Here is a 26,016-nt window from a genome sequence, read left to right on the forward strand (position 1 = left end):
CCCCACTCCCCAATCCCATACCCCCCACTCCCAGGCCCCCCACTCCCTGGCCCCCCACTCCTAGGCCCCCCACTCTGAGACTCCTCCCTCCCAGACCCCCCACTCCTGACCCCTCTGCCCTTTCACTTCCCTCTCCTCCTTCCCCATCACCCTCCATCGGGAACCCTGTAGGTAAAGGTCTCCACAGCTCATTGGGACCTGCCTTTCATGTCTTCCAATTCTGCTTGTTTGCCCCTGTGGAGCTGCTGTGGAGGGGCCCGGCTACACACCGGCAACCCCTCATTCTCCGCTGGGTCTCTAGTGGTTCCACAGCCGGGGAGCTGGACTACCTTTCTCTTACTTAACACTTCTCTGGGCCAGAGATGAGCCCCCAGGTAAACCAAAGGGCTTGAGCCCGGAGGGCACTAACTTGACCTTGAGGGGCACACGGAACAGGCACGCCAACTGCAAGCTTTGCAGCAAAGAATCCAGTCCTTAGCTCCCAGGCACAACTATGCATAACAAATGATTCCCGGAACTTGGGTAAAATAAAGGGTATATGGGGAAAACAGAGTCACTGTTACGTTTGTCAGTTACAGTCGCTTTGAGAGGGAGTTACCTTGGAAATTTCCCTCTACGGGGCAGCAAAAGCTCTATGCATGTTACACCAGCTTCCCCGATGCCCTTTCAGTGATGCAATGACCATTAACTGACCACGATTTTCCCAGAGCCAGCTGGATCCTGTGAAAATCTGCCGCTGCTCCCCACTCCAGATGGCGTGGTGAAGTTGAATTGGTTGTTTGGTGCTTTGCTGTCATCATCAAAGCAGAACTTGTTCAGGTCCAGAAGCAACGTCCCCTTGGCCGCTCTTTCAGGCACCATAATGCTGTGGAAAAGACACGATTCAATATTTTCCCCGACAAACGGTGATTGAGTGCTCCTCCTGACATAGGCCCTAGGCTAGACACCTCTGCTTTAATTTCAGTTCAAAGCTAGTCCGCGGTGACTGCAGTCACGGCCTAATGGGTTCCCTGCTCTGCCCTTGCCTCCTTTCACACTCTTCTTAACACAGCAACCAGAGGGATCCTGTTAAAACGTTGTCAGGTCACGCCACTCTTCTGCTCCTAAATCCCAAATGGCTTCTATTTCACTCAAAGTCCTCACTTCGATTGAGGGGGCTCTTCATGATGTGCGTGCCCTGCCTCGCCTTACCAGTCTGTACTCATCTCCTGCCGCAGCGCTCCCTGTTGGCTCCCGCCACCACGCTTCCCGGTGCTCCTAGAACTCCGCGCCCCCCCCCCATACTCCTGGAAGTCTGACCTCAGGCCGTCTCCAGCTGTGCAATGCTCTTCCCACAAATGCCCACCCGGCTTGCTCATTCACTTTCTTGAGTCTCCAATCAGTGTTGCCTTCTCGGGAGGCCACCCTGGCGCCCTTCTCTCAACGTTAGCCACTCCCGCCCCTTGTTCCCTCTCCAGCTGCCCCCCTTTATTTTAAATTCTTAGCACTTACCCTTTTCCCATCTGCTACACAGTTACTTATTTATCCTGTTTATCTCCGGTCTCCCCCCCTGCAATGGAAGCTCCACGAGGACAGAAATCTTTGCTCTGTTCTTGGCACACGCGCTAACATCGGTTGAATGAGGGAATGGTGACTTAGGAGGCTAACACAGCCGTGAAGAAGAATATAAGAGAAATCCGGAATCCTGCCTTGCCTGCCCGGGGCTTATGACCTGGTTAGGGAAAATCGCTGGGTGCCTGCCCTCCTCACCTCCCACGCTTTGAAACTCGGGATTTCCGCCACTTGTGTTCTAATGGACTTTGACATCATAAAAGGGCCCCCTAACATGTTAGTGCCATTCACCCAAGAGAGCTTTATCAAGGGTTGAATTCAGGCGTCCCGATCTCGGCTGACTCCAGTAGCACAAATGAGGAAAGCTGCCCGCACACTCAGAGCCATCTGGTCCAGCCGAGCTCGGTGTGGGAGGCCCCGAGGAAGCGTGATTAACACCTTTAGGCTTCAGTTCATTCAGGGACTTTACTGTGTCTCCAGGTTTCAGGTTTTCCATCTATAATCTAGACATAAATCATGTCAGTTAGCTTTTGCTTCATAATAAACCAGCCCAAAATGTAGTGGCTTAAAAGGAGCCTATTATTTCTTGCAATACTCAGGACTATCCATGACTTCTTTGGGCTCGTGTCTGGCTTGGCCCACCTCTGTTGTCTGGCCGTCTGGCGGGGACTGGCTGGTCTAGGATGGCCTCGGTCACATGTCTTGTGGCAGGAGGGCAGTAGGTGTCTGCTTCGTGTCGTCGATAACCCTCCATGAGACGGGTCCAGGCTCTTCGCATGGACATCTCAGGTTCCCAAAAGTAGCAAAAGAGGGCAAGTCCCAATGCACACCTACCGTTCGAGCCTCGGCTGCGTCCCATTTGTGAATGTTCCAGTGGCTAAAGCAACCGACACAGTCAGGTCCAGATCCAAGGAGTAGAAAGAGGAACCCATCTCTTGATGGGAGGAATGGCAGAATCCCATTGTAAAGGGGTGTGGGTGCAGACAGAGAGGAATCTGTGGCTGGTGTGTGGTTTGGTTTGGTTTTTGCTGTCTACCTCAATCATTTCTCTCTTAGAAAAATACATCGTGGCTGCCATGAGAACATGTCTGGAAGACGCTCAACCAAGGACCATACCTGAACACAGACCCTATGCTGCTGTGTTCTGAAATCCATTGTTTCATATGCAGTGAGGCCATGTGCCTGCGACCGCGTGTCGCAGAGATACTAAGGGAGGCTCATTCCCGACCGATGACCGCGGACTCTGGCGCTAGGACTCCTCGATGCCCTAGCCAAACCTCCCAGAGCCTACACAGCAGGCTAAAACATTTCTGTGCATCCTCCTTCCCTCTTCCCTTTGCTGAGGTCTGACGACTCTCCCAGCCTTGTCCAGCTCACCCCATTTTCTCCCCCAGCAGTGTCCCCTAATAAAAGCCTCACACATTTAATCCTGTCTTGGTGTCCTGGCAGCTAACGTGGGCTCTGGGCTCAGCGAAGGCAGAGCAATGCCTGACAGCACGGAGGGTCTTGGGCTGCTGAGAATAACTGGGCTTGCTTCCTGGAAAGCGTTTTCTCTGACAGGTGCCCTTTGGCAGAGACAGCCTCCGTTTCAGCGGGACTGGGGTCCAAACATTTCCATTCCTGTCTTGACTATACAATGTCATGGTTTCATTTATAAGTACTTAGAATAGATATCACTTATTAAACACCAACGACATGTTGTATCAGAACAAGTACTTTAAAAGCACTATCTCTGATTCCCTCATCTTCAAGGGCTCTAGATTCTTGTCCCCATTTCACAGGTGAAGAAAGAGTGGTTCAGAGTGGTTTCGAGACCTGTCCCAGAAAGCTGGCGCAGGCAGGCAGGCTTCTCTATTGCCTATGTTAGGAAATTTGACTGTAAGTTCCAACAATGAATCTCCAGGCCCACAGACATTTTGGGGACCCAGACCTTGACTCTGACTCTGCGGAAGCCAGAGTGTTGCATCATCCAAAGAATCCCACGTCCTGCAGCCAGACGTTGCATGCTCTCCGCCTCTCCGGGCTGCCTAGAGTGCTCTTTTCATTCTTCCCTCCCTGACACTTGGTATATTTCCCCCAAACGCATGACTTGGAAAACCACTCCCCCTCATTCATCAAGGCCTGCCTCAAAGGCCGGCTGCCCTTGCTCCCAGCCATCTGACCACGTTCCCTCCCGTGCAAAGGTGACTGGCCCAGCCGCAGTCTGAGCCGACTGACCTTCTCCGCCTCTGGCTCACAAACAGCTTGCCAAGCGCTTTCAGCCAAGCGCGGGACAATTTACAACCAGAGTGGGGGCTGTCACGGTGCCTTTGATGCCTCCCTCAGGCCCCGGGCTCATTCATCACCAGCCTGGGAAAGCTGCAGGGGCCTCCGTGCTGAGGGCTGCTTCCATCTCCAGGCTGGCCTGAGAGCCTGCAGGACCCTGCGACCCACGGGGGCAGCAGGGGGCCGGGCACGCAGCCACCTGCCTCCAACCCACTGGGTGCTGGCGCCCTCTCCCTCTCTTCCACCTGCTCTCCCAAACTCCCCAGCAGGGACCACGCCAAAAGCCCTGAAGAAGGAATAAATATTCAGGGACGCATGTTGTCAGAGCTGGGGGCACCACCAGTCCTGTTCGGTTTGGTTTGGACCCACCTGTGTGCTTCGGCATGGTGGGAATGGGGAAGGTGGTAAGGATCGGTGGCAGGCGATACCGGGTCAGGTTTCCCAGCCCCTGGAGTTTGCAAATGAGGCTGGGTTTCTGGAATAAAGATTTCCACCTCCTGAGGCTGCAGAGGAAGGAGCCCTTTTGTTGCCCCTCCTCAGATCCTGGCTTTCACAGGATGCCTGCGTGTTGGAAAAGCCCAGAAATGGGACTTGAACACTGTTTAGAGTTAACTTCAGTAATCAGTACAATTAGTCTAGTTACTGCCTGGCATTGACCTTCAAGGCTAATTTGGAGAGATGAGCAAGAGCGGGACTCTGCATGCGCTTGCCTGGACAGTCTTGGATCATCAAACTGTGGTTTTCCCAGCCAACATGGAATGCGGTCCGCAAGCCTTCATGCCACACATCAGGGGAGCCAGGACCACAGGCGAAGTGCACCGGGCAGGGAGGAAATGGACAAGGAAGCTTGGAGACAGCACAGTCCTCGCCAGTCATTGATTCCCAGAGTTCTTACTCCTCAACCCACACCCTCCACCTCTCAGGGTAGGGGAACAAAGAAGAGCAGGAGGGCCTAGAAGGGCAGGGCATGAGGACAGGAAATCCCCCATGCACTAGAGCCACCCAAGAACGCTAGGTTTAGATTTTCAAAGAAAATAGAAGTGGGACTCTGCATGGCATCTCGACTCCATCCCCAGGGCCCAGGCTCAGTTAACAGAGGTGGGTTCCATTTATGAGTGGAATAGTGTAGAAGTCACAGCCCGAACAACACGTGGCAACCAGCCCCACCCATCAAACAGACTCTGAGGTTAGGGGTGGGATAGAAACCTATCACATGGTCAAGGCTCTTACTGACTTGATCAGGGCCTCAGCAGGAAGCAGATGACAAATTAAGATGATTCTAGGAAGGGTTTAGTGGAGGGAGCAGTTCCTGAAGCTAGAGCAGAGATTGCCATGTGCAATCTGGGAACTCCGGGAGGTGGAGGGACTTCTCCAGCTGACAGGCAGGGAGCCAGTGGGTAAATACCCGGACTTGACTCTCCCCTTCATTCTAGAGCTTCCCATTGGCCAACCAGAAGCTGCAGGGCGAGGGAGCCAATTGATATCCATATAGGTCATATCCATACTCCCGGGGCACAGAGCAGGGTGGGGAAGTCTGGAAGCTGGATCTGAAGGGGCAAATAGGGCCCATCCAAACAGGTTTAACTGTTTTGCTATCTGACTCCAGGCCGCACTGATTTTTAGCTTCGTGCCAATTGAGAAAACAGGAAGACATTCATAAGCATAATAAAGGAATTTATAGTTCTATTGCTAACCCTCAACAACCTTTGTCCTTTGTCCTAGGGTCCTTTGCATGACCACACTATGGATTAGATCTGTGTCCAAAGTCACCTAGAGCTTAAAAAGTGACCTTGCAGAACCTGTCAAAGGTGACCTCAGAGGAAGACTCTCTCCATGGGGATATCTGAAAGGGGGACCAGCTCTGGTCTTGAGCCTTGTTCCAGATGCAAGCACGCTGTCAGCCAGCGTCACTGGGCAGGTGCCCTCCCACCCACAAGGAGCCACCTTCACGGTCCCGAGAAACTGGAGACTAGCAAGTAGGAAGCCACAGAGATGAAACCAACCCTGGGAACGACTCGTGTGGCATTTAGACAAAATAGCTAGGAGAGAGAGAGTGCTGTTCGCCACAAGGCGTATTAACACAGAATCACGAGGGACTTTAGGTAACACTGAAGAGGTTGTGACACGAAGAATAGGTCAAAATGTACAAAATAACTTGTTTCTGCATTTTTTTCCCTTTCAGTTGCCTTTGGTTTCCCGGCAATTAAGTTGTGTAAGGTGAATTAGATGTTTTGCTTTGTTTTAAGTAAATACGTGGTGTGGTTTATTCCTATTACTGGCGGCGTGTTTCTCGGGGAGCTCCTGGCTACTAATCCTAAGTCTCAAGTCTCTATTATAATGCTAACTAACAGCACCGTCTTGCCACGGGTGGCAATAAAGAAAGAAAAGGCACAGTACACAGAGGGTCTCTGTGGTACGCTTCACGAACAAAGATGAACATGCTATAGGAGAGAGCAAAATAAAAAATATATATATGTATTTTTTGCCAGAGTACGAAAGTGCAGAAGGGAAACAAGGAAAAGGAAAGAAAATGAAGAGAGGAAGGAGAAAAGGACCAAGAAAGGAAAACCAGTCTCCGAAATTGGACACCTCACGTGGGCTTCTGTTATTGAAGCATGTCCTGGATGCCCATGATTCTTCAGTTCCTGCCAGAGAAGCCAAAAAGTCGAGGCCCACTGAGCACTGAGGAGGGGGGCACCCTGCACGTGAATATACCTGAAGGTGGTCTTGGTGCACATGGCCGGGTTGTCATTAATGTCCTCTACGATGAAGGTTATCTGCACACGATTCTCTTGACCCCCTGAGGGTCTGTCCTTCACCAGAACTTCCAGAGAAATGGAGGGATTTTGTCTTAATTCACCTGCATCTCGGTCTAGCCTGTGGGCCACTTGGATCGTACCGGTCACTGAAAAGGCAAAGGTGAGAACATGACTCTTTGGAGACTTGGAGGCAATTGGAAAGATCATTCTGGTGTGAGGACTGGCTTGCAGCGAGAATACCCTCTATATAAACACATTTTTTAAAAACTCAGGTAAGTTCCTATATTAGACATTGATTGGGATACCCAGCCTGACCTTTCCAGAACTTTTCACCTCAGACTTCAGGGCTGGGCCCCTGGCAGCAGGCCTTGCCCAGAGTTGACCAGACTGGTAGACAACTGACTCCAGTCAGCTTGACCCACTGCGTTCTCTTACTGGAGAATGTGTCACCGAGAGACACAAGTCAGGTTAACAGTGGAGCTACTGATCAGAGGCCAGAACCCTCGCTGCCAAGGTGGATGGGGCAGCCCTGGTTCCCACCCTGTGACCCACCCCCCGGTTCTTGTGGGATCCCCAGGATCCTGTTGCTAGGTATCCCTTATCTTTTTTTTTCTCTCACGCCTGGTTTGGCTTGCCTTCATTTCTGTTACTTGCGACCAGCGTCTTAATAAAGTTGTTCCAAAAAACCACTGCATTTCTTAAAACTGACATTTGCAATACTAGAGTGAACAGAATTCTAAACCATGGTTGTCCATCCTTACATCATTGGCTGAGTGAGGTCCTCGATGATAGGACGCTAGCAATGCTCAAGATAGAGCACAATTATTGCCTTAGCCTGCCTCTCCTGGGACCAGGCATCCTTTGCCATAAAGCCGATGGGGCAAATAACACATTGTTTTTCTGGGATTGTCCGATGCTGGCCTCCACAAAGTCATCATGTACAGTGAAGTCCTTCGGAAGGATGTGATAGGGGAGAACTTACGAGGTGGTATCGCCTAGGAGTGGTCTCTGGGGTCGCAGTCTTTGGTTTCAATCTGCTTCACACCCACAAGCTGTGAGGCCTTGGACAAGTCATTTACCCTGTCCAAGTCTCTCTCTAAGCCTTAGTTCCCTCATCTATAAAGTGTGGATTACGATAGTTCGCTGGGTTGTTGTGCTGGGTATTTAAAATGGAATACATGCGGATCGCTTAGTATAGCACCTGGTATGTGCTAAGACCCCAATAAAAGATGGGTGTTCTAGGAGGGGAAAACTCTCCTTCTTGCACCGACATACTTAGATGGGAAGGTAACTCCCAGCAGCCCAGCAGATTGCTCTAGATCAAGGTAGTCCAGTATGGTAACCACTAGCCACATGTGGCTATTCAGCACTTGGAATGTGGCTGATCCAAATTGAGATGTGTGGTAAATAAAAAATACACAGCAAACTTCCAAGACTTGGTACAATAAATGATAACATTAAATACGTCATTAATAACTTTAAGATATTGGTTACATGTTCATGACAATATTTTGGACATGTTGGGATAACTAAGATGCCTTACTGAAGTTAATTTCACCTGTTTCTTGTTACTTTTTAAAAATGTGGCAGGGCACCTGGGTGGCTCAGTCGTTAAGTGTCTGCTTTCGGCTCAGGTCATGGTCCCGGGGTCCTGGGATCGAGCCCCGCATCGGGCTCCCTGCTCAGCAGGAAGCCTGCTTCTCCCTCTCCCACTCCCTCTGCTTGTGTTCCCTCTCTCACTGTGTCTCTCTGTCAAATAAATAAATAAAATCTTTAAAAAAAAAAATGTGGCTACTAGACTTAAAATTACATACGTGGCTCCCGCCCTGTTTATTTTTGGACAGTGCTGGTCTGGATCCTCTTTTCAAGAAGACTTCCAGGTACCCTCAGGATAGTGAACTCATTCGTTGTTAGAGAGCCACCTGCTTCAAAGGTGAAGGAGTGATATAGCTCGTCCCCTTGGGACCCTGTCCAGTTTCCCCGAGCCCTAAGTCAGCTGCTTTTAATGCATCTATTACCTTGGTAAGTTATGATACTCCAGACAGAAAGGCATGCCCCAGAACAGAAGACAGATAAAAATATTTGTGAAAGAATCCAAATGGCTGAATTAAAAGATGCACGGAAGTGTGTGTGTGTGTGTGTGTGTGTGACTTACACTGGTTGATCATGAAATAGCGGTTAGGGGTCGTGATGCTGTAGAGGAGGAAGCCGGTAAAACCTTTGTCATCGGGGTCCTCCGCTGTGATGTTGGCCACAATGGTGCCTGAAGCCAGCTCCTCGGGAATCGTGTACACTCGCGCTGGGCTGGAGCAGAAAAACAGCAGACACAGCTCATTTTCAGGGGCATGGGAGGGTGGAGTCGGCGAGGTGGGTATTTTGGTTAGTGCTAAATATAGCACTGAGCTTCTGAAGTTGCATCCACATGCTCCAAGAAAGCAGTGAGCAGCTGAAAGGAGCGGGGGGGTGGGGGGGAGCGGCTTTTGGGTTTCCAAAGATCACGTCCCTGATGATGCCACCATGTACAGTCGCCTCGGCTCTGACTCCGCACACGCCTGACACCAATTCGGATCGGCCCTGGCGTTCACATCTCTGATCATCAGGATACTCGGCCTATCCAGCCATCTCTCCCTCTCCAGTTCTTGTGCAAAAGCTCCCTGAGTGATTTTAAAAATCCATCTGGACAGGGGCGCCTGGGTGGCTCAGTCAGTTGGGCAACGGCCTTCGGCTCAGGTCATGGTACTGCGGTCCTGGGATCGAGCCCCGCATCGGGCTCCTTGCTCATCGGGAAGCCTGCTTCTCCCTCTCCCTCTGCTCTTGCTTGTGCTCTCTCTCTCTCTCTCTCGCTCACTCTATCTCTCAAATAAATAAATAAAATCTTTAAAAAAAAATCCATCTGGACACAGTTTCCTGGCTCCCATCGCCTGGCTGCCACCAGACGCTATGGTAATAAACTATAAATACTTTTTATTTCTTCATTGTCTTTTTTGTTTTGTTCTGTTTTGCCTGCGGAAGCAGAATTTACGCAGAGAACTTGTACACCTTCCTGAGTTGCATTTATCACAAGGTCAGCTCTCTGAACAGAGAAGTCAAGGTCACTGCCCTCCAAGGATGCCCTCTTACAAGAGAACCCCAAATCGCCAACTTACCCATCCTCCTCAGGCCTCCACTGCTTTGGGAACAGGCTGATAACAAGGCAGAGAGATTCGAAGTTTTAACCACACAACTTGGGTAAAATGAGTAATTTTGCATGCACCAAGGGAGGCTTATTGTTTAGAATACCCCTGCAGGAAATCCTTCTGCTGAGGGAAAATCATTTCAGTGGGGCAAATCATCACCCTCTGATTTACCAGTTTCCTAAGCTTGGATTTTCCCTTCCTTAAGAGGGGAACATTATGGGGCACCTGGGTGGCTCAGTCGTTAAGCGTCTGCCTTCGGCTCAGGTCATGATCCCAGGGTCCTGGGATTGAGCCCCACATTGGGCTCCCTGCTCAGCGGGAAGCCTGCTTCTCCCTCTCCCACTCCCCCTGCTTGTGTTCCTGCTCTCGCTATCTCTCTCTGTCAAATAAATAAATAAAATCTAAAAAAAAAAAAAAAAAAGAGGGGAACATTATATCTCAGGTCTAAATGATCACATTCGTTTTGTGAGCTCAGAATTTTTCTGCAGGTCTGTCTCATCCTCCTCACAGGGTAGATGGGACCAGAGGGAAGAGAAAGGAGAGGGAGAGGGGACATCCAGCTAACATCAGACAGAGACAGGCAGAGACAGGCTACAAGCAGGCCCTCGCTCATCGGGGCTCCTGCCTGGGGCGTGGGTCTGCCCCCCATTCCTGAGGTGACTTCCTGTCAGTGCACTCTATTGGGGGGACAGTAATCTTGTTCAGGCTGAGAGGCCACCCCAGTGCTCTGTGCCTCTCCCCACCCAGGGCCTCACTGAGGCTGCCCATTGATCCACTTACTTGCCTGACCCCTTTCTCGGTGAATCTGGGCTGCAGCCCACCGAGGGGCAGGAATAGACAAAGCAGGGTGAGCCAAGGAGGCAGGGATGGCAGGAACCAAACCCAGAGCCGGAGGAGAGAGGGACGTAGCCCCAGCTCCCAGAGCCAGACTCAGCCCTTGCGTCCATTATGTGAGAGCCTCTGTTTCTAACATATTCTATTTTTTTCTTTGGTTACTTTGAATGGGTTCCGTTAACTTCGAACAAAGAGATTGCTGTATCTTCAGCCCTTAGCCAAGCTACTCCGAGTGTGGTCCCCGCATGTTTCACGGGCCCCCTGGAGGTTCTGGATCTGAATGCAGAATTCAGGCCAGCTCCAGACTGCTGAATTGAGATCCACGTTTCCCCAAGATGACCAAGGGATTTGTGTGCGCTTTAAAGTTTGAGAAGAGCTCCTATAAGGAATCACCAGAGGTGACAACCACAGATACCCAGGCTGCCATAGGACAGAGAACACCTTGGGTGGAGAATCCCCTTCTGCCAAGACAGTGCTTCTCAGCTGGGGGTGATTATGTTGTTTGTCACAAGTGGAGGCAGGGGCTGCTACTGGTCTCTAGGGGATAGAGCCCAGGGATGCAGCTACACCCCTATAGTGCAGGGGTCAGCGCCCACCACAGGGAATGTCCACAGTGCACTGCTTAAGGCACCCCGTTTTGCAGGCTCATCTGCCCCCCCGCCGGGCGCACCAGGAAATCAGGTCTCCGTGAAGGGGACCAGTCAGGCTATTGGTGAGTGCATAGCTCCTCGGGTATACCATTCTCTCCTTGGCTCACCTGATATTGAGCCTGGCAGAAGGCAAAAAATCTTTGGTTTATTTGGTCTGGGGACCCAAGACCCAAGTGTGTATAAAATACCATTTAACACAAAGGTGTGACCCTCAGCCACAGTTAAGATCTATTCAGCCAGGGGCTCTGCAGCCACCCGACAGGGTCAAGCTCTGATATCACTTACATTCCCGTCCCCCCCTCTGCCTGTTCCCTACTGCCCCCCCCCATAACACCGGATTACCAGGGCCCAGGTGAGGGGGAGTCAAGGGCCAGTGGCCACATTCATGGGGAAGGGCATGAATCTCAGAGGATGGCTTCAGTATTACGGATGAGTATGCAGTAGGTGCATAAAAGTGTGTATGCATTGCGAGGCACCAGGTTGAAAAGGATGGCGGGTAAATACAAAAGAAACAGGCAGTGGGAGAGAGACTGCTCAAGCCTAAGGTAAAGTGCTCTGCCAAAGCAGCAAGCATTGTGCTTGCTACGTAGAGAGTAAATGTAAGTCAAGTACTTTTATAATAAGGTGCTCGACCGTAATAATAGCAGAATCCTCAAGTACACGTCGGGAGTCCACAAGGCATTCAGATGTTTGCCACCACCCAGGGATAAAATGGTGAGCTCTCGACAACAGAAATAGCGCTCGCTTTGGTTGTATTAATTGTAGGACTTTACCACCTAGTAAAGATAGAAGAGTTGTTTCCACATTCTGCAGCTTTGCTTCACCCTCAAACTCAGTATAGCTGAATCAGTCTGAGGGTTTAATTGCATTAATTCTGAATTAAAGAATTTATGGTTCGTCCTGACACTGATTTGGAAGGAAAAGAAGGACCATGGCTCAAGGGAACCATGAAAGCCCTCAAAGTCAGTACCTACTTTGAAACCGTGCAGACTCTTGCAAACTCTGGTGGCTGAGGGACGAGGTCGACCCTAACCTGGGTGAAGTCAGGGCAGTCCCTCTGCCCCAGTCCTTCCAGGGACAGGCTCTTGCAGACCCATCCCTGCCAACATCCATGGGTCGCTGTTTGACATAAAGCCCAATGACTTGTTACGAAATGGTTAAACGGTCACACAGACCATGTCTCTGGCATGGAGCCTAACGGGATCATCTCTCAAACCAAAAAGGAGAACCAGAGTTCCAGACCTATCTCTGGGGGCCCCAGCAACCGGCCAAGGCCATGTTCTCTTTTTGTGGAGGCCAACCGCTTTCTTTTGGAAGACGTCATCCAAACCAGGTGGTCTCCCCCTTGGGAGAACTTATTTCCCCCCTGGCAACCCCGTTAGCCTGCTTCTCCGCCTCACAGACTAGAATGTGGGAGTGATGTGGCAGACGGCATGGCTCACACGCAGCCGTCGCCTGCCCCTGCGGGTTACTCGTGAGTCTGCATGGCTGTGCCCGCGAATACTTGAGTCTGAATCCAGGCTGGGATGTCCCAGCTATTTATAAACTGCCTGTGCCGGGCTCCTGGAGGAACGGGTCAGCAGAAGCGCATTGCGCCATCCTTCCGAGCTTCGCCTGGCCACGGGGCTCGCGGGGAAGCGTGGTGTGGGAGTGCACCTGCTGTTCCTCCCTCCACGTGGACACCCAGCCACTGGGCTGGAGACCGTGCACATCCGGAAGTTTCACAGCGGTGCTGGGTTTTGCCAAACGGCGCCAGCTTAACCTGTGAGTAGAGTGGCCTTCACACCTCCCGATCGCAGAATACTTTTGCAAGCATTCTATGTGGTTCTGGCGCCCCAGAGGCTTTCTGTTGGTGGAGTCTCCTGAGCTGGATTTATTCACAGCCACGAAAGCAGTTACTGTCACTTACCAGGCAGGTGATTTTGCCGGTTGGCTCTGGCTGGCTCCTGAGCCCCCCTCAGCAGCTGGGGCAGGGGGAGTCTGGTAACCAGGAAGCCAGGCTGCTTGCAGGGTCGTTTGCCAGCTCAGAATCTCATCTTCCCCTCCGAAATCCCGATCTATAACAGGCTTGGCTCTGCTCTTTGTGCCTGGGCCGGTGCCAGGCCCATTCTCGCAGGCTACCTCACCTCCGCTGGATGTAGGAGTTCCAGACACAGCCACATCTCTTTTCTGGACCCACCATGGCGGGAAGAAATCTAGAACACCCCGCAGCGGGCAGGCGTCTTAGGCATCATCGAAAGAGACCTCTCCTCCGTCAGAGAGCGCGCCAATCTGAGAGTGGGCTTTAGAGAGCCTTGACTGATGGCGTGTGCCCTAGGGTTTTGCTATTATTCATGCTGAACACTCTATTATAGCAGTACCTCTATTACCACAGCGTATTTACCTTTTATACAGGCCCAGCGGCCAGCCCCGCACCAGGGGCGTCGTGTCTAGCCCTGCTCCCCACTCCCCCCCGTACCCACCATCCCCTGGTGCAGGGAAAAGGGGAGTGAAGCTGGTGGCGGGGGAACATGCGGAGGCTCAGAGAAAGGACGCTGAAGATCTCAGGCCTCTTGGCTCTCCTCCGGGCCAGGGCAAAGGGCATCCCTCTGTGTTGTATTAAATGCGTCTGAGAAAGCCGGGCCACCCAGGAGAGATGGCGGCTGCAGCCCAAGGAGCCCGGCTCGCCCCCAGGCCTACCTGGTAAAGCGAGGGATTTCGTCGTTGACATTCACAATGTTCACCTGGAGCGTTGTGGAGGCTTCGAGCCCTTGGCTGTCCCTCACTCCTGCAACCAGATGGAAACTGTCGGGGAGACCCCCCACCCCCGAGTGAGGGACTCAGGCTTTGCTGCCACTACCTCAAAATGGAGTGGGGGGAAATGGGCTGGGAGGAGGGAGGGAAGGGTCTGCCCCTTTCTGGCCACCCTCCTACAGACGCACACATCGAGTCAGAGCTGCCGTGTTGACCCTTCCTTCCTCGTCTCTGCAAACCCACCCCTCCCCTTCTCTCTCTCCCTATAGTTGTTATTCCTGGCCACCATCTCCCCCCGGGGCTGCTCACGTCCGCCACGTTGCACACCCTGTCTCTGCCCTTCCTCACAGTATCCCTGCGGACGTGTATTACGCCCATGTGAGGAGACCAAGGCTCCCAGGGATTGAGGCACTAGCCTGGTGAGCTGAGCAGCCAAGATCACCCTGTGTGTTTTTATCCTCAAACCTTGGTCTCTCCTCACCTCTTTCCTCAGCCACCTGCTCGCCTCCCCCCTGCTGCTCTGATGTTAGCAAGCAGCTCTGACAGCTGCCTCTCCCACGCCAGAAAGGCACCTGAGGCAATTCTCCAGATTCCTGGGGACACTTCTCCCACCCCTCCATTCTTATTATGTGGAGATGAAGATTTGGGACGGGGAAGGAGGGCTTCCAGATAATCGCCTTAGTCCCTCTTCCTTCTAGGGGCTCACTGCCCTCTGAACTCAGCAGGAAGGCAGAAAACCACTCGGGGCCTCCCTCGCGGCCCATAGGCTGCACCACGCCTGCTCCTTGACCCTCAGATAGACGGTACTTCAAGCAAGGTCATTGGCAAAGGCTACCTTTTGCGTCCTGCTTCAAAGTCAAATTCTGTTGTAGAGAAGAGGGTCCCATTAGCAGACATTCTGAAGTTCACTGAGGGGGAGATCAGGAAATACTAAAAAACAAGGAAAAAAAAAAAGAATGTAACTGAGAGTACCTATTCATCTTTCCCTGGGAGACTAGTTTGTTCCATTCCCGTTTTATATTCTTGGCCCATGGAACATCCTTGATGCATCGGGATGAAGCCCAATGCACAGTTCTCAGGCTTAATGGTTCTTGAAGCAAGAAAGTTCTGGATCTGCTGGCCTGAGCCTCTGACCTGAGAAGCCACACCCTGAGGAGGTGGTCGCTGGATCCAGCAGGCTTCAGTGACAGAGCGAGGGTGAAGGCCCCCTGTCGAGGCACTCCGCTTCTGAGTCCAGTCCCCTTCTCCTTGTCACCATGTTCTCACTTGTGCTTCTTAGGATGATGTCTGGGGGTTGAGTCTAGGTCTTGGCTTTGACCCACACTATTTAAACAGGGCTACCATGCATTAGGCGATAGGATGATACTAGCATAAATAAGATCTGGTCTCTACCCTTAAAAGAACTTATGATATAGGAGGGTGCAAAAATGTTCACAAACATCATTCACTGACATGATGGCAGGGAAAGGGAAAGGGACGGGTGCGAGAGAGAAGAAACTTAGCAGGGCCTCAAGTACAAGTTGGAAGCTGATTTGGAGTTACAAGGGCTTAGTTTTAGAATCCGATCTCAGGTTTATGGCCACTGGTGAAGTTTTTCCGTATCTTGGCGGTGTTGAGAATCTAATCCTTTATGGCTCCCAGTGCCCAGCCCGGCTCTCTTTTTTTTTTTTTTTTTTTTTTTTCTAAAGATTTTATTTATTTATTTAACAGAGAGAGACATAGCGAGAGCAGGAACACAAGCAGGGGGAGTGGGAGAGGGAGAAGCAGGCTTCCCGCTCTGTAGAGCGGGAAGCCCGATGTGCAGCCCGGCTCTCTTAATGAGCCCCTGCGTGGCCCCACTTGCTCTGAAGGGAACACAGGCTTATTTGCACAGCCCCCTGAGGGCATCCCATGGGAGGACCAACCCCGTGCTATCCATGGGTGCGCATCAAGATTGCTTCCTTGTCGCCATGATGATGTCAACGAAGCAGGTGAAGGAGCTGGGTCAGAAGAGCTGAGTCCAAGTCTGGTCCTCACCACAGGAGCTGGGACAAGCCCCTCCCTTGCCTGTAATATACGGACAATACCACCAACTGCTCCTCCCTGTTACTGTGAGGATTACATCAGAAGGCACGCTGGAAAATGCGAAGCACCACAGCAACGCGCAAGGCTTACGTGTTTGTAGCCATTTGTTCCAAGGGGCTTTAAGGTTTGAAGGTTTTGTTATTCCTACTAGGATGAGAGATGATCTATCCTCAAGGCCTTAGATCTCTGGATCAGATAATCAGTGGAGATTTTGCAACTGGAGCCACAGCCCCTGAAGTCTAGAATCAAAGGAAATGCCAACCAAGGCTTCCAACCCAGCGATTTGCTATGTTGTGTGATCGCAGCTAAGCTCCCCACAGGAGAAGAGAGAATACACAGAAAATAGATTAACGATCTCATTTGGGGCCATTATAAGGTTTTTAACCATTTTCCTAATTGTAATAAAACATACTTTTACACACAAATTAGGAAGGACAGAAAAATATAAAAAAGAAACTTAAGATTAGTCACCTATAAAATCTTATGATTTTCACAAAGAGCCCCCTGTTCTTTTCTATGCACACGTATACCCTCCAAAAAAAAAAAAAATTGAGATGATACTCTAGTCAAAATTACATTCTCTTCGTTCTTTGCCTTTGTGCTTGAGCATTTTCCCATATTCTTAACTCTTACCTCACCGCCTGGTTGGTTAATGATGCACAGCTCTCTACTGTAGGGCTTACTTTGCTAGGTCTTTCTTGCTGGTCACTTAAGTGGTTCTTACCCACTTTTAAGTGGGAATATTTGGGCAACAGCAAGGAACACCTCTCTTCCAGCCCCTCCAAATTGTATAAACAGCACGGCAGCACTCAAAGTTACGATGTTTAAGTCCCAAGGCCCCCACCGTCTCCCCAGCTCACAGCCTGGGCAGCAGCTGCCTATATACAGCTGTGCAGAGCCGTTCTGTGCCTTTGAGCTGAGCCTTCCCTACAGAGAATCCTCACATATCCATAGATCAGAGGCTCAAGCTGGATGTGATGGAATGGCAGGGCTTAAAGACCCATGGGGGGCATTTACTATATGCCCCTGGATCGGGATGCCTTTCCAGTGTGTTTACTGCAGGCAATTGGTTAGTCTCAAACAGGAGAAAGCCTCTGGCTACAGAGATGACAGATAGACCCTGCTCTCCAAAAGCTGATGGGCAACTGACAGAACACACAAGGAAAATGTGGGAGACCTGCTCAGAGGGAGACTACATAGGATATGATGGGAATGGAGGAGGGGGACTTAGCCCCATCTAGAATAGAAGAGTCACGAATGGGGGTGGCTGAGTCAAGTGCGGTGGCCCTGGACCCAGACTGCTCAGTCCGAATCCTGGTTCTACTCCTTTGCAGCTGTGAGAGCTTTTGCAACAAAGAGTAATAATAACAGCGCATGTCCAAAGGGTTATCACTTAAAGTTCCAGAACAGTGCCTGGCACATGGTAAGCCCTCAGTCGAGGCGAACTACCACTGTGGGTTAGAGTGTAAGATCCACGAGGGAAAGGGCTTCATTTTACTCATTACTACATCTCTAGTGCCTAACACACAATAGATGCTCAATAAATATTTTTCTCTATCAATACATATTCATTAAATGTTAAATATCAGGGTTTTCTTCTTGCCTATTTCCCATTGGAGACCAGCATTCCCACCTTAAAGAATTTTAAAACAAAAAGGCAACAACAATGAAAATCTTGCCGAATTAAAAAAAAAAAACAAACCCAATCTGTTTTACTTTGGTAAAGCGAGGTTGGATCATGAAGTCTCCCCCAGTTCCGCCTACTTCTCAGCGAGCAAGAAAAACGAAACGGCAGCCGACAGAAAGGGCGCACGGTTGTAGACTCAGGAACATGGAGAATTTCTTTTTCATTTTTATTAAGAGGCTGATTTCCTGGAATCCTGATTTTTTTTTTCTTTTAACACCAGGCTAATTTCCTTATCCCTGAACCTACGAGCCTGTGTTAATGGGAATAGCAGTTTTGTACTCAGAAAGGAGATAATATCCATAGACTAAAAATATTGTGTCATGTGGCCATTTGCCAGCAACTCGGGAAAGCTTTCTGTAAAACCTGGCATTCTCTTCCCTTTTTAAAGGCTTGTTTAATCAAAGCTGCTCCCTTGATATTCATTCTTGGAAAACAGAAATTAAATAGAATGAGAAGCCGCTGCAGCCCCTCTCTGAGCCACCACCAGCTAAGAAAAGTCCTGAGTAATCAGATCAGTTCAGTTCACAAATGCTTGTCAGACAAGCGCCGGAGTGTCCCCGCTGGGAATATTCCTTTACTGCCACCCCAGGTCTCTCTATTTGCAGCCCCTTTTGCCAGCTACAGTTTGCTCAGGGACACAAAGGCTTCAGGGTGGAAGACAACAGAGCCTGAGCTTCCTGCCCCATTCCCCCTTTATCGTGTCGCTAGTGTCAGGAGAAAGGAGGGTGAGGGGAAGCTGGCCCAGTTTCCTGAAATGTCAGGCTCCCTGGGGGAGAGCACGCCACCTCAGTGGGGCTCGCTCACTGCAGCCCGAGCCACAAGCAAATCGCGATCCGACTTGTGCTGCTTGGCAGCTATCCATGGCTTTCAGGCCTGCCGTGGAATCAAGCGACAAGATTTCAGCCTCCAGTCTCCCAAGAACAGAGCCGTCAACTTCCAGGGGCCAAGTTTCCAGGGAGAAGGAAGGACCTTTATTCCTCCCAAGGCCAGGAGTGCCAATGGCTCAGCAAGCCCCCAAGATCATGCCCCCAACCTCCCCCCACACCCCCCCACAGAGGACTCGCACACACACCATCATCTTCCAACCTGCTTATGGCCGGTTATAAATACGAGGCCACGTTCCCGCTGCATTTTTTCAGTGTAAGGTGAATATTTTATAAAAGTCTTGATTCCTCTTTCTTCCCCTGTCCCACCCCTATCGCAGCTCAGAGATAGGTGGTGGGGGACAGAAGTAGGAGGGAAGGGTGTCTGGGAGAAAGAAAAAAAAAAAAACATAAAAAAATCCTACTGCAGCCTTTAACTTGGCTTGGCTAGTGCAGTATTGTTATGAGGGTGAGCTAAGTGGGTGGTATGCAAGTATTTGAATGTTTTTAAGAAGAGCCACATTTACAAATGAAAAATGCTATGGGTATGTAATCCTTTACTGGTAAAGCTACCAAGGATTCGACCCTCTCATACTTTCTCATTCCTTTTCCATAATCAGCCTGGGTCCTATTCTCTGATTCAGGCTTCACCGATCTTAAGGAGAACACTCCCCATCTATTTGAGGAAGTGTCTCTCCCAACATATGAACAGTCATCAGGGGTGATATATGTGGTACGGGAATTGTCCAAAACCACTGCTTTTTCCTTTCTTGAGCATTTTAACAAGAAGAACCTGGAGTAGAACTCGTTTTGCAAGGACTCCTGAGTTAGCAGACAGATGTCATGGGGCATTGAACAAATGATGTACATCTGTGTGTGTGCGTGTGTGCGTGTGTGTGTGGGGGGGTAGGGACATGTGGGGAGCAGGAAGGGCGCTGTCACTCAGGAAGTCAAGGGGACACCAAGAACAGAATTTGCCAGAACAAGGTAGAAGGGAAGGAGCAGGGTTTGGGCCAGGAGACCTCGATTCCCACTGGAGTTCCAGGGCCCAGGCAATGGCCTCAGCTCCTTCCCTCATCCGGAAACAAGGGGCTGCTCAAGGCACCTGAAAAGTCCCATCCAGCCAGCACCAGCAAAAAGGACCACTTTATTTCCAGGAAGAGGGAAAGAACAGCTCGCCACCACGTCTCAGAGCCATGCACAAGACGGAGGCAGGGAGAGGCTGACTTCCCCCATCACCCTCCTGGTAGCCCAGCTAGTAGCAAGGTCATTGCTCTTTTAATTTCATCCTTTGTCTGCCCTGGTGAAGACAAAGCACATTTCACTTTATGCAAAAGTCCTTCCCTAATGGAAAGGCCAAGAGAAAGCTCCTTAATGAAGGAATCGCTGCGCTAGATCACTTTGCCTCCAGCTGCGAAACTGATTAACGTCCTGAGAGTCTCCGAGGAGGCTTTGCTGCAGTCACGGTGGCCTTTTCCGAGCAGAGGGGGAGGTGGAGGGTGGGAGTTGGGTGGAAGGGGGTTGGCTCTCACTGAACCTCCTTCAAGAGGTAGGGAAAGCGCTGGGGGAGGGGGCCCAGAGAAGGAATGCCAGTAGATACGATTATTCACAGATAAACCAATCCGAGCCCAGTATTAAGGCATGCCTCCACCTGGACTCCATCACAACACAGAAGGCGCCCAGGGAGGGGGAGCCGATGCTGGATCCAAGCCTGCACCCTGCAACCCAAGCCACCAGCCACGGCCACCTGTGACGACTGAGCATTTGCAGTGTGGCTGGTCTGAAAGGGGGTGAGCTGTAAATTAGTGTAAAGGACACAATGAGTCCGAAGACTTACTACTAAGAAAAGGGAGGTAAAATATCTCATGAATCGTTTTTATGTTGATAAGGTGTTGAAAGGATAGTAGTTTGGATAAGAGTATTTAAAATTTAAGAAGTGAAATTTAATTTCACCTGTTTCATTTTACTTTTTAATGTGGCTACTGGAACATCTAAAATGACATACACAGGCATCATTCCTAACTCGCGTGCCAGCTCTGTTGGGCAGTGCTGGTCCAAACAAAGTACAACTACGGGCTTTTAAAACTTCTTTGGAAAGAGGGAGCAAATACCAGTGGTTTCTGCATTAGCCCCACTTTTATGTTATCTGCAACACAGTTTCAATTTATTAAGCTGGATAGGGGTTGTAAGATTCAGCACTTTAAGGGAGCTGGGGTTTCTGGAGACATCCTAGAGCTATTGTTTAATTCATCCTCCCTCCTTAGTGGTTCCCACCAGCAAGGCAACTCCTTGGAACCCACCAGGAAAGCTGATAGGCACAAACCAAGCCAAGGTGGCTTTACGCACATGCTTTGGTGCTTTGTTCTTGTTCTGGTTTTGTTTTGTTTTGTTTTCTTGTGGGAAGTCACGTATTTTATTCATCAATTTTGGGCAATCTGAAATGGCCATCTTCCCCCTCCACCCCCACCAGTGATTCCAAGGTGATATAAGAACTGCTGATAAGTCAGAACAGAGTTCACATAATTGTCTTGCGGATCCCACCTTCGCCAGGTAGAGAGTTGGCCGTGGTCCTGGTGGCAGGGGAGCCAAGAGTCTCCACCATCCCATTTCAGACTCTTCCCTCAGGACCGCCCTAGCAGCACCCAACTAGCTGCAAAGTGCCCTGACCAGACCAGCCGCCAGATACTTTGACTATCACCCCCCAGATCCTTCAGACCGCGGCAGCACCAACCTAGCAGCCCTAACAGTAGGCTCCCCTCTGATTATGGTGCACAACGCCATTTCTTCAAACACTGCTTTTCTGAAGCCCCGTCTTAAAGGATGGGGTCCCCAAACGGAGAGGATCCTCAACAGCAAGGGTGTCATGGGCCCCATTCCCATCTTTATAGGTGCTATAGGTGACTATTCTCATCCAGCCTCGATCTCACCCCAGGGTTCTCCCCATGAATTCCGAACGATGCCGTACTCAGTGCCATGGCTGACAAGCCAGCCGGCCACAGAAATGACATGGTTTATGTCACAGTAGCCCCATAGATGGCCCCTGTGTAGCCGTTACACAGCAGCTGACGGGGCGCTTGGCGAGGGTTTCTGCCATCGTCTTCTCCCCTCCGAGAGGGAGCCCTGGCTTTCCAGAGCGCGGAGCTCTGAGGGCATGGCACTGTGAGTTCATGCATGTTCCACACTGCTTCAGCTTGTCCTACTCCTGGTCCTTGGCCTGGAGCTGGTGCTGGTCTTGTCGCCCCCAGCTTGCGGGCTGACCCCCGCGCAGGCAGGTCGTTGCCCACCCGGCTGGCGGGAGCCCCCCGTGCAGGGTGGGGGCCACGCCCCCTTCCTCTGGCTGTTGCCCCCTCCGCTGTGGGGCCGCTGCGGGCGTGGGGCCCGCAGGAGCCACAGTCCTTGCGATGGGCTGGTTCCCGGGGCACACACTGACCCCATTCGCCCCGCGCCAGTCCCAGCTCTTGGGCAGATCCGATGAGGACAGGCACTCATGAGGCCCGGGGTATGGCTCCGGGCCCCGCCCCGGTGTTTCAGTAAAGCCTCTGCTTGTTTCTTCAGTTCAGTGGTTCTCGAAGGGTACAGAGCGTCAGAATCACCTGGGAAGTCTGTGTTCCAGGAATCTTTTTTTCCATTAATATTAATTTTTAAAGTAGGCTCCACGCCTAGCAGGGAGCCCAGTGCGGGGCCTGAGCTCAGGACCCTGAGATCAGGACCTGAGCTGGTATCAAGAGTTGGCTGCTTTAACTGTCAGAATCTGTGTTTTTTTAAAAGCAGCCTACATTGGGGAAAAAAAAAAAAAAGCAGCTTACCTATATTCTCATGCAGGGGCCTGAACACCTTCTGAGAAGCCCTCCCAGCCATTCTGACCTCACCCGAGGGTATTTGGCAAATATGCAGGCTCCCAGGCCCCTCCCAGACCCCAGGACCGGAAAGTCCAAGAGAGAGACCTGGGAAATTTGGGAAACCATGTCTTAAAGTGGTGGTTCTAAGTCCCCGCTGTGCAGGAGATTCGGCTGGGGGCTCAAAAAGCCTGAGGCCTGGGTCACACCCCAGGACAATCACATCAGACTCCTGGGGGTTGGGACACAGATGTCTGTTGTTTTTTAAAGTTCCTCGGTTTCAATTTACAACCATGGGCTTCAGTGAGAATCATGGGTTTGGTCCTAGTAAATCAACCCACCTCCTTTCTCCTTATATAGAGCAAAGTATGTCCTTTCATTGCTCCCGATCGCCCAGAATAAAATGTCTAAGCACAAAGGTCACACTGTGTCACTTCCTAAACTGTTGAGTACCCTTTTTTAGTCTGAGAAGGGTTCTTTCTAGATTGTGCTCCCTGGCCCTCCAGGCTGGCTGTTAACTTTCTTGCAGTTGTTCCTGCTCTTGCAGGTGTGAAAGACTTCATTAACACTCTCTGCTGCATTGGACACGCCCCACCCCAAATAACTCCTAAAGCACTGCAGAAACCACAGGTGGATTTCTGCACTACATTTTCTTTTAAGGGAGCAAGGCCTGCTGCTATCTTTGCTCCCCGCCTGGGGCCGCTTCCCTTCCAGAAAGGGTAACAACCTGCTTTTTAAAGGGGCCGCCGTGACCTTATTCCTTCTGCATAATTTAAAGATGGAGATTTAAAAAGAAACATTTTTCTTGACACTTGAGATTCCTTCCACTTGGCCTCCACTGCATCTTGTATGAACTTTATAGTAATTATCTTATTGAATTATAATAATTTGGTCTATGCATGAACGTCTCCCACCCAGACTGTAAACTTCTTGAGGTACAAAGATGGCTCTTACTCATCTTTGTGCCCAAAGTATTTAATAGAAAGCCTGGCACATAGTGAATTCTTGGTAAGTGCTGAAGAGAACTCAATGTATAAATGAGATACTATATTTTGGGTTGCTGACCCATCCGGAATCTCTTCTCCCCTGGTTACCATCAAACAACAGCGACCAACCCTTCTGGCCAGTGAGAAGTAAACAGAAATCCTCTGGGTAGGGCCTCCAGGAGGATCTTTGAGATACAGACTGGGCTGGCCTGATCCCTTCACCCTGTACCCCTTCCTACTTTTTTTCTTCCCTTCTTCCTGCCTGGAACTTAAAGGTAAAGCCTGGAGGTGAATAGCAGCCACATTGTAATCATGAGGGGAACAAAGAGAGGACAAAACCAGCCCTGGACCGCCTGCCCACCTCTGCACTTCTTGTTAGGGGAGAAAAAAAAAAAAATCCCACACCTGCCACTGTGGTTTTCTGTTATTTTTAGACAAACATATTTATAACTGATATAACAAGGATGTTATCATAAGAACGCATTTAAAGCACCTCGTATTGTTCTTAGCACATAGTAGAGACCCATTAAGTGTTTGCCTATTCCACTTATTCATGCAAACAGAACCTTGAATAAATGATTTTGGGGACAGAAGGGTCATCTTCTGATAAGAACAGACTATTCCCTAACTCAAGATGTGTCTGCTAATTTGAAAACAGCTTTGTTTCAGACCCTGCGGACCGTATTATATGGGTCCTGGAGGTTATTTCCAAGGCTCACTTCCTCCTGTTAGAAAAAGTAGCCGGGTCGAAGCTGCAAATCAAGCCCCAGCAGCAGAAACAGCCTCCCGGTGTTACCAATTCCCTGAGTGTCGGATTTCAAGTAAATGCTTCTCCGTAAGGATGCCTGCTCCAAGGTTAGTAGGCTGGTTGGTGTGGGCTTTGGTTTTTTTCTCAAGCCTGGGCTGCCCAACTGCAGGATGCAGGAGCCACTTGGGGGGACAGAGCTAGGAGCCACAGCGTCCTGGCCCAGGGACAAGCTGAGAGCCTCCTTCGCCTGAGGGTTCGTGGTTACAAGAGGTCCACTGATAACTGCGTGAAGGAAATGGATTTAGAAGGAAGAGAAGAGAGATCAGCTGTCTCAGACTGAACCATGAGGGAACGCTCCAGGACCTGGCCTCCGGTTATTCTCTGCGGGATTCCCCCTCTCTTCTTTGGAATTTCTGGGATTCTCTTTCAACTTTTTAATTTATTTTTTAACTTGGCTCCAAGTAGCTTGACGTCATCTCTTGAAAAGGAAGTGTTAATGCCGGCCTTTGGGGTACACACTTTTTGCTTACTTTTAAAAGAATACAGCTGGATTTTTATCCCCTTGGAATTTAAAAATACTGAGCAATTTCAACATGCCAGGCACTGTGCTAAGTGGCCTTGTGTGCGTTCTCTCATACTGAGAATTCTCCAGCTGTGTAGGTGCTATTCTTCCATTTTATAGATGAAGAAATGGAAGCTCAAAGAGGTTAAGAACATGTCCAAGCTCACACAGAGCCACGAGTCTAATCTGGGGTGTCTATGTCTGGAGCTCCCTTACCCATTCCGACATCCCCCGTTCTCTATGCTGTGGCTGTGGACAGCCTATTCTTCCCCTCACCACTGCCCAGGCCCCTGGCCGAGGCTCCAGGCTCCCATGTCAAAGACAGCACGGAGAAGCCCGTCTTGTTTATCAAGGAGACTTACACTGAGGGGTATGTTTCGGCTTGTGTCTTCTGCATCAAAGGCCTCAACCTGGTAAATGAATCCCGGGTTTGCGCCTTCCGGTATGTACAGGTCTAGACCTAGATCAGCATCCAAAGTGGAGGAAGAGGCATTTTATTAGACAAAGCAAATAAGGAATTACAGAACCGGGACAGCCGCTCCCAGCCAAGGAGAACCAAGCACATTGGCATCGTGGGAAGGAGGGATGCAGGAATAAAGGCCGGGAGTCAGCCCGCGGGCCAGCTGCAATGAGCGAACCGCTTATGGGAATTTATAAAGTACTTGAGGGGCCAAGCTGGGATCACATCTTCCCGCATTTCCTCCGCTAAGAGGTGATCTAGGGGAGGAACCTCCGTGTGAGGCTGCGCCCTGTTCCTGATTCACTTTCACGTGCAAATTCCTCCAAAACCGAGCAGAGGTCTCCTATTTTTTTTTTTTTAAGATTTTATTTATTTGCGAGAGAGAGAATGAGAGACAGAGAGCATGAGAGGGAGGAGGGTCAGAGGGAGAAGCAGACTCCCTGCCGAGCAGGGAGCCCGATGCGGGACTCGATCCCGGGACTCCAGGATCATGACCTGAGCCGAAGGCAGTCGCTTAACCGACTGAGCCACCCAGGTGCCCCAGCTTTAGCATTTTTTTTTTCTTTCATAATTCTTTTTTTTTTTTTAAAGATTTTATTTATTTGAGAGAGAGAATGAGATAGAGCATGAGAGGGAGGAGGGTCAGAGGGAGAAGCAGACTCCCTGCCGAGCAGGGAGCCCGATGCGGGACTCGATCCTGGGACTCCAGGATCATGACCTGAGCCGAAGGCAGTCACTTAACCAACTGAGCCACCCAGGCGCCCCAGAGGTCTCCTATTGAAGTGCACTTAGCATGTCGGCCAAAAGGACTTGCAGCAGGATTAAGGGAGAGGGCTGCAGAG

General features: G+C 50.5%; 1 protein-coding gene across 1 annotated transcript in view; it reads right to left on the reverse strand.

Annotated features, from left to right (window-relative positions):
• The window catches only part of CDHR3 (cadherin related family member 3), a 51,834-nt gene that overhangs the window by 16,925 nt on the left and 8,893 nt on the right, over nt 1-26,016 (reverse strand). The window contains 6 exon segments of the mRNA XM_035021378.1: nt 694-865; nt 6,532-6,721; nt 8,731-8,879; nt 13,915-14,019; nt 14,804-14,898; nt 25,077-25,174. Coding sequence (XP_034877269.1) covers nt 694-865; nt 6,532-6,721; nt 8,731-8,879; nt 13,915-14,019; nt 14,804-14,898; nt 25,077-25,174 — 809 coding nt within the window.

Source organism: Mirounga leonina, unplaced genomic scaffold (assembly GCF_011800145.1).
Source record: "Mirounga leonina isolate KUSES-001 unplaced genomic scaffold, KU_Mleo_1.0 Mir_174, whole genome shotgun sequence".
Lineage (NCBI taxonomy): Eukaryota > Metazoa > Chordata > Mammalia > Carnivora > Phocidae > Mirounga > Mirounga leonina.